Here is a 14,009-nt window from a genome sequence, read left to right on the forward strand (position 1 = left end):
AAAATACAGTGGTGTACACCTTGTAATAGAAGACATATTCAATGTTATTCAAGGGGTTGATTTGCCTATAAAGCTCATTTATATAAGTATAACCATCAATAGTTTGTTTTATTGACTGCAACATTTCAAAGGTTCTGTTAGAATGTTGTGTATTGTTACTGTGTTACTTAATGTATTATACTCCAGAGCTGCGCTCACTATTCTGCTGGTGCAGTCACTGTGTACATACATTACATTACTTATCCTGTATTATACTCCAGAGCTGCGCTCACTATTCTGTTGGTACAGTCACTGTGTACATACATTACATTACTTATCCTGTATTATACTCCAGAGCTGCGCTCACTATTCTGCTGGTGCAGTCACTGTGTACATACATTACATTACTTATCCTGTATTATACTCCAGAGCTGCGCTCACTATTCTGCTGGTGCAGTCACTGTGTACATACATTACTTATCTTGTATTATACTCCAGAGCTGCGCTCACTATTCTGCTGGTACAGTCACTGTGTACATACATTACATTACTTATCCTGTATTATACTCCAGAGCTGCGCTCACTATTCTGCTGGTGCAGTCACTGTGTACATACATTACTTATCTTGTATTATACTCCAGAGCTGCGCTCACTATTCTGCTGGTACAGTCACTGTGTACATACATTACATTACTTATCCTGTATTATACTCCAGAGCTGCGCTCACTATTCTGCTGGTACAGTCACTGTGTACATACATTACTTATCCTGTATTATACCCCAGAGCTGCGCTCACTATTCTGCTGGTACAGTCACTGTGTACATACATTACATTACTTATCCTGTATTATACCCCAGAGCTGCGCTCACTATTCTGCTGGTACAGTCACTGTGTACATACATTACTTATCTTGTATTATACTCCAGAGCTGCGCTCACTATTCTGCTGGTACAGTCACCGTGTACATACATTACATTACTTATCCTGTATTAAACTCCAGAGCTGAGCTCACTATTCTGCTGGTACAGTCACTGTGTACATACATTACATTACTTATCCTGTATTATACTCCAGAGCTGCGCTCACTATTCTGCTGGTACAGTCACTGTGTACATACATTACTTATCTTGTATTATACTCCAGAGCTGCGCTCACTATTCTGCTGGTACAGTCACTGTGTACATACATTACATTACTTATCCTGTATAAACTCCAGAGCTGTGCTCACTATTCTGCTGGTACAGTCACTGTGTACATATACTACATTACTTATCCTGTATTATACTCCAGAGCTACGCTCACTATTCTGCTGGTACAGTCACTGTGTACATACATTACTTATCTTGTATTATACCCCAGAGCTGCACTCACTATTCTGCTGGTACAGTCACTGTGTACATACATTACATTACTTATCCTGTATTATACTCCAGAGCTGAGCTCACTATTCTGCTGGTGCAGTCACTGTGTACATACATTACATTACTTATCCTGTATTATACTCCAGAGCTGTGCTCCCTATTCTGCTGGTACAGTCACTGTGTACATACATTACTTATCCTGTATTATACTCCAGAGCTACGCTCACTATTCTGCTGGTACAGTCACTGTGTACATACATTACTTATCTTGTATTATACTCCAGAGCTGCGCTCACTATTCTGCTGGTACAGTCACTGTGTACATACATTACATTACTTATCCTGTATTATACTCCAGAGCTGCGCTCACTATTCTGCTGGTACAGTCACTGTGTACATACATTACATTACTTATCCTGTATTATACTCCAGAGCTGCGCTCACTATTCTGCTGGTACAGTCACTGTGTACATACATTACATTACTTATCCTGTATTATACTCCAGAGCTGCGCTCACTATTCTGCTGGTACAGTCACTGTGTACATACATTACTTATCTTGTATTATACTCCAGAGCTGAGCTCACTATTCTGCTGGTGCAGTCACTGTGTACATACATTACATTACTTATCCTGTATTATACTCCAGAGCTGCTCTCACTATTCTGCTGGTACAGTCACTGTGTACATACATTACATTACTTATCCTGTATTATACTCCAGAGCTGCGCTCACTATTCTGCTGGTACAGTCACTGTGTACATACATTACATTACTTATCCTGTATTGTACTCCAGAGCTGCGCTCACTATTCTGCTGGTACAGTCACTGTGTACATACATTACATTACTTATCCTGTATTATACTCCAGAGCTGCGCTCACTATTCTGATCAGGGATGTTGGATGCAGAAAACCTGGCGTTAAAGTGGACCATCACTGGTGGTTAGAGTTTGGGGCATCTCGAAGCAGGCACTGTGTATTATCATTATAGTGTAAAAATTTTAGGAGAATTTGAAAATGTGTCCTGTTTATGGCCATGCTATAGATTAGAGTGTTATACAGGATGTCTGGACTCCAATACATTGATCCAGGGTTTTTATACTGAATTTTTTCCCCTGAAATGGGGCAATTGGCAGGAGCCTCATGGGGTTTTTTTGCCTTCCCCTGGATCAACACTGTAGGGTTATAGGTTGGACTTGATGGACTGATGTCTTCATCCAACCTCATCTACTATGTAACTACGAGGGTAGTCTGAAATGTTTCCGACCTCCACATGTAGATGGCAACACTCGTCAACCAAACTTGGGGAATGTGCTCGCGCATACGTTGAAATGTACTCACAATTATTTTTGAAAGGCAATACACCATAACAAATTAAAGATGAGTTGGACTTTGTGTACGGGGACTCGGCACCATCTTGTACCACCGTCAAATTTTGGGCAGCAGGTTCTTTAGTTTCGGACTTGGGGTCGCTCATCTCCGAATGATGAAGAGGAGGAAGAGGAAAAATAAAGCAAGGGGGCATCTTCCTCTTCTTCCTCGATGCTGGTCTTAGTGTCGTAGGCTAGTAAGACTTGCAGTCTCTTATGTCTTACGTCTCTTCTGCTAAATATGGGATATTTTGTATTTATTGTGTTTTTAGTGATCAGGTTCGGAAAAGATCAGATCCTGATCGGCAATTGAGCAAATTTCACGATCGGGATCGGCTGGAAAATGATCGGAAATCGGATTTTGAAATCGATCCTGAAATCTCAAGATCGGCTCAGCCCTAGTGTATATAGGCAAAATTGCTACATAAAGAAAACGACTTCATATATTTGTAGACTTCTATCTATATACTGTATCTATATCAACTGACTTGAAAGTTCTATTGATTCTAGCTAACTATAGAGAAAGTTCTCTCCATTATGTTTCTATTTGTATTACTAATTATTCTACAAGCTTACGTCGTCTTCAGTCCCCTTGAGATGTCCCATCCCACGGCACAGGAAGGTGTATAAGTCTTGTCTCGTCTTCTGTGTGAAGCATCTGCCGTCTGTTTTACATTGAGCTATGACTCGTGTCCATCGTCTTATATTCTTATGGTTTCTTTTACTTTATCCTGTATGATATTACATCAGGTAATGACTACAATATATACAGTGGGGAAAAAAAAGTATTTAGTCAGTCACCAATAGTGCAAGTTCCACCACTTAAAAAGATGAGCGGCGTCTGTAATTTACATCATAGGTAGACCTCAACTATGAGAGACAAAATGAGAAAACAAATCCAGAAAATCACATTGTCTGATTTTGTAAGAATTGTTTTGCAAATTATGGTGGAAAATAAGTATTTGGTCACCTACAAGCAATCAAGATTTCTGGCTCTCACAGACCTGTAACTTCTTCTTTAAAAGTCTCCTCTTTCCTCCACTCATTACCTGTAGTAATGGCACCTGTTTAAACTTGTTATCACTATAAAAAGACACCTGTGCACACCCTCAAACAGTCAGACTCCAAACTCCACTATGGTGAAGACCAAAGAGCTGTCAAAGGACACCAGAAACAAAATTGTAGCCCTGCACCAGGCTGGGAAGACTGAATCTGCAATAGGCAACCAGCTTGGATTGAAGAAATCAACTGTGGGAGCAATAATTAGAAAATGGAAGACATACAAGACCACTGATAATCTCCCTCGATCTGGGGCTCCACGCAAAATCTCACCCCGTGGGGTCAAAATGATCACAAGAACGGTGAGCAAAAATCCCAGAACCACGCGGGGGACCTAGTGAATGAACTGCAGCGAGCTGGGACCAATGTAACAAAGCCTACCATCAGTAACACACTACGCCGCCAGGGACTCGGATCCTGCAGTGCCAGACGTGTCCCACTGCTTAAGCCAGTACATGTCCGGGCCCGTCTGAAGTTTGCTAGAGAGCATTTGGATGATCCAGAAGAGTATTGGGAGAATGTCCTATGGTCTGATGAAACCAAACTGGAACTGTTTGGTAGAAACACAACTTTTCGTGTTTGGAGGAAAAAGAATACTGAGTTGCATCCATCAAACACCATACCTACTGTAAAGCATGGGGGTGGAAACATCATGCTTTGGGGCTGTTTCTCTGCAAAGGGGCCAGGACGACTGATCCGGGTACATGAAAGAATGAATGGGGCCATGTAAGGGTATCAGTATCAGTAAGGGCATTGAAGATGAAACGTGGCTGGGTCTTTCAACATGACAATGATCCAAAGCACACCGCCAGGGCAACGAAGGAGTGGCTTTGTAAGAAGCATTTCAAGGTCCTGGAGTGGCCTAGCCAGTCTCCAGATCTCAACCCTATAGAAAACCTTTGGAGGGAGTTGAAAGTCCGTGTTGCCAAGCGACAGCCCCAAAACATCACTGCTCTAGAGGAGATCTGCATGGAGGAATGGGCCGACATACCAATAACAGTGTGTGCCAACCTTGTGAAGACTTACAGAAAACGTTTGACCTCTGTCATTGCCAACAAAGGAGATAGAACAAAGTATTGAGATGAAATTTTGTTACTGACCAAATACTTATTTTCCACCATAATTTGCAAATAAATTCTTACAAAATCAGACAATGTGATTTTCTGGATTTGTTTTCTCATTTTGTCTCTCATAGTTGAGGTCTACCTATGATGTAAATTACAGACGCCTCTCATCTTTTTAAGTGGTGGAACTTGCACTATTGGTGACTGACTAAATACTTTTTTGCCCCACTGTATGTATGATATATCATGTTACAGTGTTTGTAGGTTACACATAGAACTTCCACACATGGATGGTTTCTTTGTTTTACATGTTTCTTCTCTTATGATGACAAGTAGTAATATTTGTATCATCTTATCACTTATAACCTTACAAATGTCACTACCTGTATTATGAGGGCCTGTTTTTAGCAGGATGAGCTTTGAAAAACCAATTGGTAAAATTTCAAGGCGCATGTAAAATATTGATTGACGTTTAGAAAAAATATCTAGAGCTACAAAAAACAAATCGGTCACTTTTATGTCTTGCAGGATAATTATGATGTGAACTTCATTCTAGAGCTTGTTAAGATTCTTACAATATTATATCATTTATCTTTGTTTTTGTAGTTTGCTTTTTTTAATGCAAAAAGGATGTAAAATACTGATCAAATACAAAAGTGCGAATAACACCCAAGGCGCTGTCAGGATGCAACATCTCACTGTGTTCTGAATGAGGATCTGAGTTCTAGATCAGACATTCTCCCTATTACTATAGACTATGGAATTTATGGAACAGATTTGTGGTCACATTTATGTAAGTTGTCAATAACCAGATTAGAGGAAATTAGTCTACTTCAGATCTCAGGACAATAAAGAATATTGAAAATGACCAGAATAGGTTGTGTGTCCATCTTTGAATCAACATTAATATATAGAGGTGAGTTGATATGTGTTTATATATAAAGGAAAGAAAACCAAGTCCATTCATGAGTTCCATAAACCAGACCATGATAGAAGGCTTTAGATTTAAAGGAGTCTCAGACGTTGCTGGTCTACAAGTTCTCATCTTCCTTCTGCTTCTTCTCATTTATCTCATCTGTCTTGGAGGAAATCTGACCATTCTACTCCTGGTCTGCTGTGATCGCCACCTGCACACTCCCATGTACTTCTTCTTGTCCAACTTGTCCATCATAGACATATCCAGCTCTACTACAACACTACACAGGATTTTTGATATCTTCACAACACACAACCACATGGTTTCCACCTCGGCCTGTATGACCCAGTTATATATTTTTTCTTCCATAACCAGTAATGAGACCTCAATCTTGACCGCCATGAGCTATGACCGCTATGTCGCCATCTGTAGACCTTTACATTATCACACAGTCATGAGTCGGAGACTCTGTGGTCTTCTGGCCTCACTCAGTTGGGGTTTTGGATTCATTGAGATGGTTCCTACCGTTGTGCTCATTTCCAGGTTCTCTTGTTACATTTCCAAGAAAATTGACCATTATTTTTGTGATATTTTGCCCATCCAGGACATTACATGCAGTGACACTTTACTATTGGATCTTTATGTCCTAAGTCTTGGCAATGTGAATGTATTTCTATTACTTTCTCTGACTATAATTTCTTATATTTTCATTATTACCAGTATCTTAAGAATCAGCTCGAGTACTGGCAGACGTAAAGCCTTCTACACGTGTTCCTCACACATCATGGTGGTTGTCCTCTTCTATTCTTCTATCGTCTTACAATACATGGTAACAATTTCCGGGAACAACACGGGTTCCAATAAAATCTTCTCTCTGTTAAACACGGCCGTTGTCCCCATGAAGAACCCCCTGATCTACAGCCTGAAAAATAAAGATGTCAAATCTGCCCTACAAAGAAAACTTAATTTCTAAGGGGCTGCAGTCGTTGCTTGAGATGACAGTTCCAGCAGCCCCATCGATGTGAATGAGGTCCTGGTTACGCATACGCACTACTGCTCCATTCATACAGAGGCCGTAGGGGTCTTTTGGTCCCCCATTCTCCTGATGACTGGGGTACTTAGTCCACAGGACAGGGGATAAGTGTCCATAATGAAATAACTCCTTAAAGGGTTTACAAGTAGCATGAAATCGATAACTTATCCTTCGGGTGGGTCATCAATATTAGATTATTGGGGATCAGATACTCTATCTATCTATCTATCTATCTATCTATCTATCTATCTATCTATCTATCTATCTATCTATCAGCTATTCGAGGAGGCAGGAGTGCTAAGCCAAGCATTATGGCCAATCTTATGGCACTAGACGTGCTAGAATTACTAAGAGACTCTGACTTCAGTAATTCTTCCCCATGTAGGTCAGGGGGCTGGCAGAGATTCCTGGTATAAGTTTTCTGGTATGAGTTATAGTAAATTTGAAGGACTGGGACATTCTAGTTTACTGCCCTTTAGGGTTGAGTAATCGTGTTCAGAAAAGATCGGATTCCCATCGGCGATCGAGTAAATTTCACGATCGCGTATTCTGATTCCGTTCTTTTCCGGGGGGATCGAGGTCGGAGGTTATTTACCACAGTGCTTGGCTACTACTACCACAATATACAGTAATAGAGATGTAGCAGAGTCCAGTACAGTAGAGAGTTGTAGATAGTATCTACTCTTCTGTTTCCTCCCTGGGGTGCCGTATACTGGACTCTGCTATATCCCCATTACTGTACATAGACTTGTCTATCTACTCTTTTTGCTTCGTCCCTGCTTTACCGTATACTCGGCTCTGCTACATCTCAGATGTAGCAGAGCTGAGTATATGATAAAGCAGGGACAAAGCAGAAGAGTGGCAGGCTGCGGTAAATCACTCTGTGCTGCTGCTATAGCCACCTTATCTGCAGTAGCTGACACTCGCTGGCTGTGGCTATTTCAGGTGAGTACCCTTCTCCCAGGGCTATACCACCAGCCGGAGCGGTGCCCTCTCTGCCCAGTATCTTTATATCTCTCCAGCACGTCCTCATAGGCCTGCAGGTATTCCTGTTCTTCAGTGTGCTGGTGTGAGGACAACAAGGTACTCGCCATATAATAAGCCATGGTTGAAGTTTGCAAGTAGATAGATACTACTGTATATTGACTTGTCTATCTACTCTTCTGCTTTGTCCCTGCTTTACCGTATACTCAGCTCTGCTACATCTGATATGTAGCAGAGCTGAGTATACGGTAAAGCAGGGACAAAGCAGAAGAGTAGGTAGACAAGTCAATGTACAGTAATGGAGGTGTAGTAGAGTCCAGTATATGGCACCGCAGATAGGAAACAGAAGAGTAGATAGTATCTATCTACTTGTGAACATCAGACATGACTTATTATATGGCGAGTGCCTCGTCGTCCTGACGTAGTGATTATCAAACAATGTTTATGGCTATTTAAGTGTTCCCTTGCTCTTTCTATGCATTCTAAGAACTTGTATGTATTTTTTGGTAACTTTTTAAAACAATCTTAGAAAAAAAATTCCATTGACTTGCATTAGGATCAGAATTGGGATCGGGTTTGAATGGAAAATGATCGGAAATATGATTTTAAAATCGATCCTGAAATCTCAAGATCGGCTCAACCCCACTGCCCCTCTCTGCCAATTGTCTGCAAAAATAGTGAGCGGGGCACCATCAAGCACCAAAATAATCCAACTTGAGGCTTGTTTTTTTTTTTTTTTTTTTTTTTTTTTTTTTTTTTACCTCTAAGCACAACCCAATTGGTAAATCTGGGCTTTTAATCTCTGCACAAAAAATTGGAAATATGCCAAAGAATGAAAGTGAAATTTTTTGAGATACAGAAATTTTCTCTACTAAACGGGTAAATAAGGTTGAATGTGTGTATATATGTGCTATTGAAAAAGTGAGATTTGGATGAGCAGTCATTCAGTCTCACTTAATCTTTGCACAGGTTTCATGGATCCACTTTGTTCAGGGTTGATCTGTTTTTTTATGGCAGTGAATCAAACAGTTTTTGTTTGATTCACAGCATTTCTCGTGATTTTCATAGTCCCATAGACTTTAAAGGGGTTGTCCCATCACAAGGATCCTATCTATACTGCTAGTTTATGTGGATTTAATACTTTTCCTAAATACATTGCTTTATCAAAACTGCTTTGTTTGGCCGCTATCTTAATTTATTCACTTCATTGTTTACACTGCGTTCCATTACCACAGTCTGGTGCTGAGCTCCTCAGTTGACAAGTGACACAGCTCCCTGCTCCAGGAAGGGAGGGGGGGGGCTGAGTGCTTGGAGCAGCTTGTATTTCTGAGCCATTTATCTCTGTGCACCAGACAAGTGACATAGCTCCTGCTCTCAGATAGGGAGGGGGGCTGAGTGCTCGGAGCAGCTTGTGTTTCTGAGCCATTTATCTCCTGCTATTCCAGTTATCAGTCGTTTTAATTGAATTTGGCTGATAAGGGCTGAGATAGGGAATCCATTACCTCTGTATGTAAACATAGACCTAAAACAGAGTTTATTGCAAACCCAGCTCTGCTGCATCAGCTTTTGCATCTGCTTGTGCATCTTCCAGTGATACTGTGCCAATTTATTTACAACCAATCCCCCATTACTGACTGCAAGTATGTATTACTATGAAGAGAGATAGCGCAGCTTTTCCTGGGAGACAGCAAGTGAAACCCTGCCCACCAATGTACTGAGGAAACTAGGAAGTGAATAGAGCAGACAGCATGCAGGTTGCTGAACAAGCCAGTTGCGAATACCCCTTTAACAAGAGGGATTTCAATGAATCATGGCCAAAAATAGGATGTCTCTGTTTTTTTCTATGGACCCACGCTCTGTAACAAAAAATTGGAATTAAGGTGGACGCGGCCAGGACATGTCTGTGTATCATTGGTCTGAGGCCATACATAGAGGGATCACTGCAAAGACTTTTCTGTTTTGAAATAAGCGATTTTATTTGACATGGAGAATTTTCAGTTCTAAATTGAAGTTGAAGTAGTAATTTAGTATGTGGTGTATGGAAATGTAGGATTATCATATGCCAAATATTCATGAATTGTCAAAATTGATGTGAACGACTTCTCAACTTGAAATATAATGTAGTCCAATGGCATTGGGAGAATTTTAAGTTTGATTTCAATGCCTCCGTAAGCACAAGATGAGCCTGAATCATTAATTCAACTCCAAGGTTTCCAAAGTTTCTAATGAAACCTAAAATTTGATAATTTGTTTTTGGCAAACCAGATAAAATGGCGCTCTATCTAAAATAAGAAGAAGAACAGCAGAGGAGAGAATCACATGGTGGACGGTTACCTAGGTGGGCTTTTGCAATCATCAATACTGTGATGTCATAGAGACTGAACAGTAGCCATTTCATGGGGATGAAAGCAAGGAAAGAGCGGTAAGAGAGCCCAGGCAGCCATACCAGCACAGGGATACTGGAAAACCCAACAAAAATGGTCGTACTACAGATTATTCAGCATTGCTGGTGTATTTTTTTTTTCACTTACGGTCTGTTTGACCAATCCTTTATTTAGGCTGAATCCAGAAAATTCAGTATACCGCCCACACAGTTATGTTTCTTGCAGGTATGTCCCAGTATAGATCACATTAAACCTACATCTTTGAAAACCATCATTTTTTTCAGCACCAGTTGCATGTAGGGCCCATTGGCCAGAACATTTAGCATATCACCCCATGGTTATATCTCCTGCAATGACATGTTAGCCTAGACCACATTGAACAGAACATTTTGGAAGCCATCTACACAGTTATTTCCTTCAATGGCAGTTGGGTTTAGGGCACATTTAACAGAAAGCTTATCATACTGTCCACACAGTTATATTTCTTATCGCTATTTGCCAGTGCACAATCTAAATTTGTCTTACAATCCTGTACTTTTCCTCCTCTACCGATCTGTTGATATAATAAAAAACAAGATAAACCCATTGCTTCTTCCAATACCCTCATGTTGATGCGGCATACGCTCCGATAAAGGGATAATTTTTGTTATCCTTTTTTTTTAAAGCCATGTCCTCCCTTTTAGACCCGCTGTCATAAAGGGATCATTCTTGGTGTTATTGAAGCCAATTTTTTTTTCAACCAGGCACACATCAGCCACTGATTTTTCAACAGATCGATTGCACTCAGCAAAATGCAACAGGCTTTTGGGACACTTGTGAAAGCCACTACTTATTTACATGCTGTAGAAAAAAAAAAACAATTGCAGGTATCTCCTCCTAGATCAGGCTCAGGTCATGGAAAAAGTGTAAAAAAAAAAAGTGATAGCGCAGAGTAGGGTTAAGCACACAGTTGCATCCATTCCCTGCCATCTATTGCTTCATAGACACGCATGTTACTATCCCTCAAGAAAAAGAAAGAATTGCAGTTCACCCAAATTGCAACATTCTGTTGTATCTGTGCAAGTTGGTGCCCGGTAAGGCAACTGGACTTCGAAGGTGAAAAATATAAGACTACAAAAAAGTGGAATCCAGAACCAAAAAACACACAGAATAATAAAAATTTTACTTCGACCCCGATAGTCCCATGTGGCGTAAATGCCGGAGTTTGGTCACAACGCCCAACCAAAAGTGAAAAACATCATAATGCCGATTAGAGCCAGTTGTGTTCTATTTATGCCAGAGTTCTTGGACTTGTGTCATTGTATATGACAATTCTGACTTGAATATCTGTAAGCAGTGTTTTTTTTCACTACTTTTCCAAAAATGAGGTTTGGAGAGGGTGTGCACTGGCCAGATTTCTTATTATTTACTCCAGGAACTGGTATAATTGATACAAAAAATCTACTCCAGCACATTTCACTCTGGGCGCACGTCCTGGTGGAGAGATAGCCTTATTTATGAAGATTGATCAATGAGAAGGAGAATGTGTGCCCACGGCCAGCAGATAGTCAGTTATCATATAACCAGGGTTGAGCGATTGGGATCAGAAAAGATCAGATCCCGACTGGCGGTTGAGTAAATTTCATGATCGCGATTGGGTTCCAATCCAGCCTAAAAAAGATTGGGAACGGAATTCCAATCCCGATCGCTCAACTGTGCAGGTAACTTACCTTCACAGAACCGCTGCCGCTCACCGGAGCTACGGGCCGTTGTTCTAGCTCCTCTTCTCTCTCATTCAGACGCCGGCAAAGTGCCGCACGCGCGCCCGCCTCCCTAGGCTAGCGGTACTGATGCTGGGAGTAGGCGGGGCTTAGGAGAGTGTGGGCAGGTACAGGGAGGGGATATGTGAGTGCCCACAATCTCCTAAGCCACAAAAAACCCCGCCTTCTCCCAGCATCAGTAACACTAGCCTGGGAGACATTCTGCCGGCATCTGAATGAGAGTGAAAAGGACAGAAAACAATGGCCCGGAGCTCCGGTGAGTGGCAGCGATTCTCTGCAGGGGGGACTAAGTAGCTGGAAGATTTTTTAATCACTATACAGCGTGGAGTCCAAAAATTGAAGCCTTCCATTTTTGGACTCCACGCTGTGTAGTGAATAGGATCGATTTTAAAGTCTGATTTTCGATCATTAAAAAATCCCATTGACTTACATTAGGATTGGAATTGGGATTGGGTTCAGATGGAAAATGAATTTTAAAAATGATCCTGAAATCTCAAGATTGGCTCAACCCTACATATAACCAAATGGAATTCAAGACATCACAAATCCAGAACTCCAACCCCTATCTAGATATGCTGTGTGCGGGGTGAACACACAGACTTGGCCTATTCATACTGAGAAGAAGAATAAATGATGGACTATCCCTTTAATTATAATTTAAAGATGGTTCCCTGTATTGCAGTGTTACCCCTCCCCCCAGAGAATAGTCCCTTTGTGTTCATTACAGGGGACTACAATGTATCTATAATTATACTGAATGTAACTGCTCCCGAATAGTCAATTAATGATCTCATGAGGGATTAATTATCACATTGGTGAACGCTATATATACTGGAGAATATTTAATAACTGTTAGGATAAGTACGATCAGTGTCTGCGACTACGGAAGAGCGAGCGGACTACGGGGAAGCGGATTAATCCAAATGTCACAGTACAATAGAATATTATCAAGGCTGGAAAGTCCATCAGAGCCACAATAGGTAAGTAGAGGACACGGCTCGCTCCTTCCTATAGGCTACTATACTGTGCCAGTCCTTGGTGTTACTAACTAACCAGATACTTCAGTCCAGAACTAATTTAAGCCAATGAAAATCTCAGAAAAGAAACAAAAATATTGTTCTCGAAATATGAAGGTTTCGCCCTGATGCTAGGTATTTAATGGCAGCCTCAAAATACATTGCAAGCTTGACACCGGAAATACCCAATGAGTGGAACTGGTGCAACAAAATGTGTCCTGCCATGTATCATGTATACCTGTCTGCAATGCATTGTGGGATCATGTGATGTCTTGTGTTCCCTCTTTCCTGCTTTCACTTGGTGGCCACCAACTTAACCAGTTCATGAGAACAGAATTGAAACAAGTTCACTTCGATCCAAATTTTTTGCAAAATCTGGATTCTATCAAGTTTGTTTGGAAACGTTTTTCTCATCTCTAAAGACTTCCTGTTCTTTATTATTTTGTAAATGTAATAGTCATGGTAAATGTAAAAAAAATTACCAAATACAATTGCTTAATCCATGCTCAGAGTTGTCTTAACTGAATGAGGGCTGGAACTCACACACAGATCTGATTACACAGAAGTCTATGAAAAGAGAAGCGGGAGGATGAGCCCTATGAGATAGAAACAAGCAGAGGAATAGGCTGCTAAAGATAACAATAAACATAACAATGTAACAAATAACAAAGAGAACAATATGATTTGTAGCATTTTCTGTATCAAATTTCCAGCTGGTTTCTCTGCTTGTCACTTTCCCCTCCTTCTCCGAAGACTTCTATTAGTTTCAGCCTGGTTCACTAAAGATACATCCAGCAATGAATTGAGCAGTTTGGCGGTCAGGAAAAAAGAGCAGTCAATGAAGAAAAGAACGCAGATAAGGAAATGGATCCTAGAGAAAGAAGCAAAAGTACACGCGTAGACATGCTGCTGCAGCTAAGAGAAAGTTTTCTATCTCTCCCAATGTGCTTAACTCACTTATCAATGCATCTCCAAACTTCTATACTATGAGTGAGAATGAATTAGTGTGTTTTCCGTGTGTTATCAGTAGAAGACATCATAACAGCTTGTCTATACGGCACCTGCTTACGTACCCTAGACC

The 14,009-nt window shown here is 40.8% G+C and overlaps 1 protein-coding gene across 1 annotated transcript; it reads left to right on the forward strand.

The window, feature by feature from the left end:
* Positions 1-5,821: 5,821 nt before the first annotated feature.
* On the forward strand, positions 5,822-6,724 carry LOC142185542 (olfactory receptor 6C3-like). Its single transcript, XM_075260970.1, has one exon. It carries the CDS (start codon positions 5,822-5,824, stop codon positions 6,722-6,724), a length of 903 nt encoding a protein of 300 aa, XP_075117071.1.
* Positions 6,725-14,009: the final 7,285 nt, after the last annotated feature.

This window comes from Leptodactylus fuscus, chromosome 11, assembly GCF_031893055.1.
Source record: "Leptodactylus fuscus isolate aLepFus1 chromosome 11, aLepFus1.hap2, whole genome shotgun sequence".
In the NCBI taxonomy this organism is placed as follows: Eukaryota; Metazoa; Chordata; class Amphibia; order Anura; family Leptodactylidae; genus Leptodactylus; species Leptodactylus fuscus.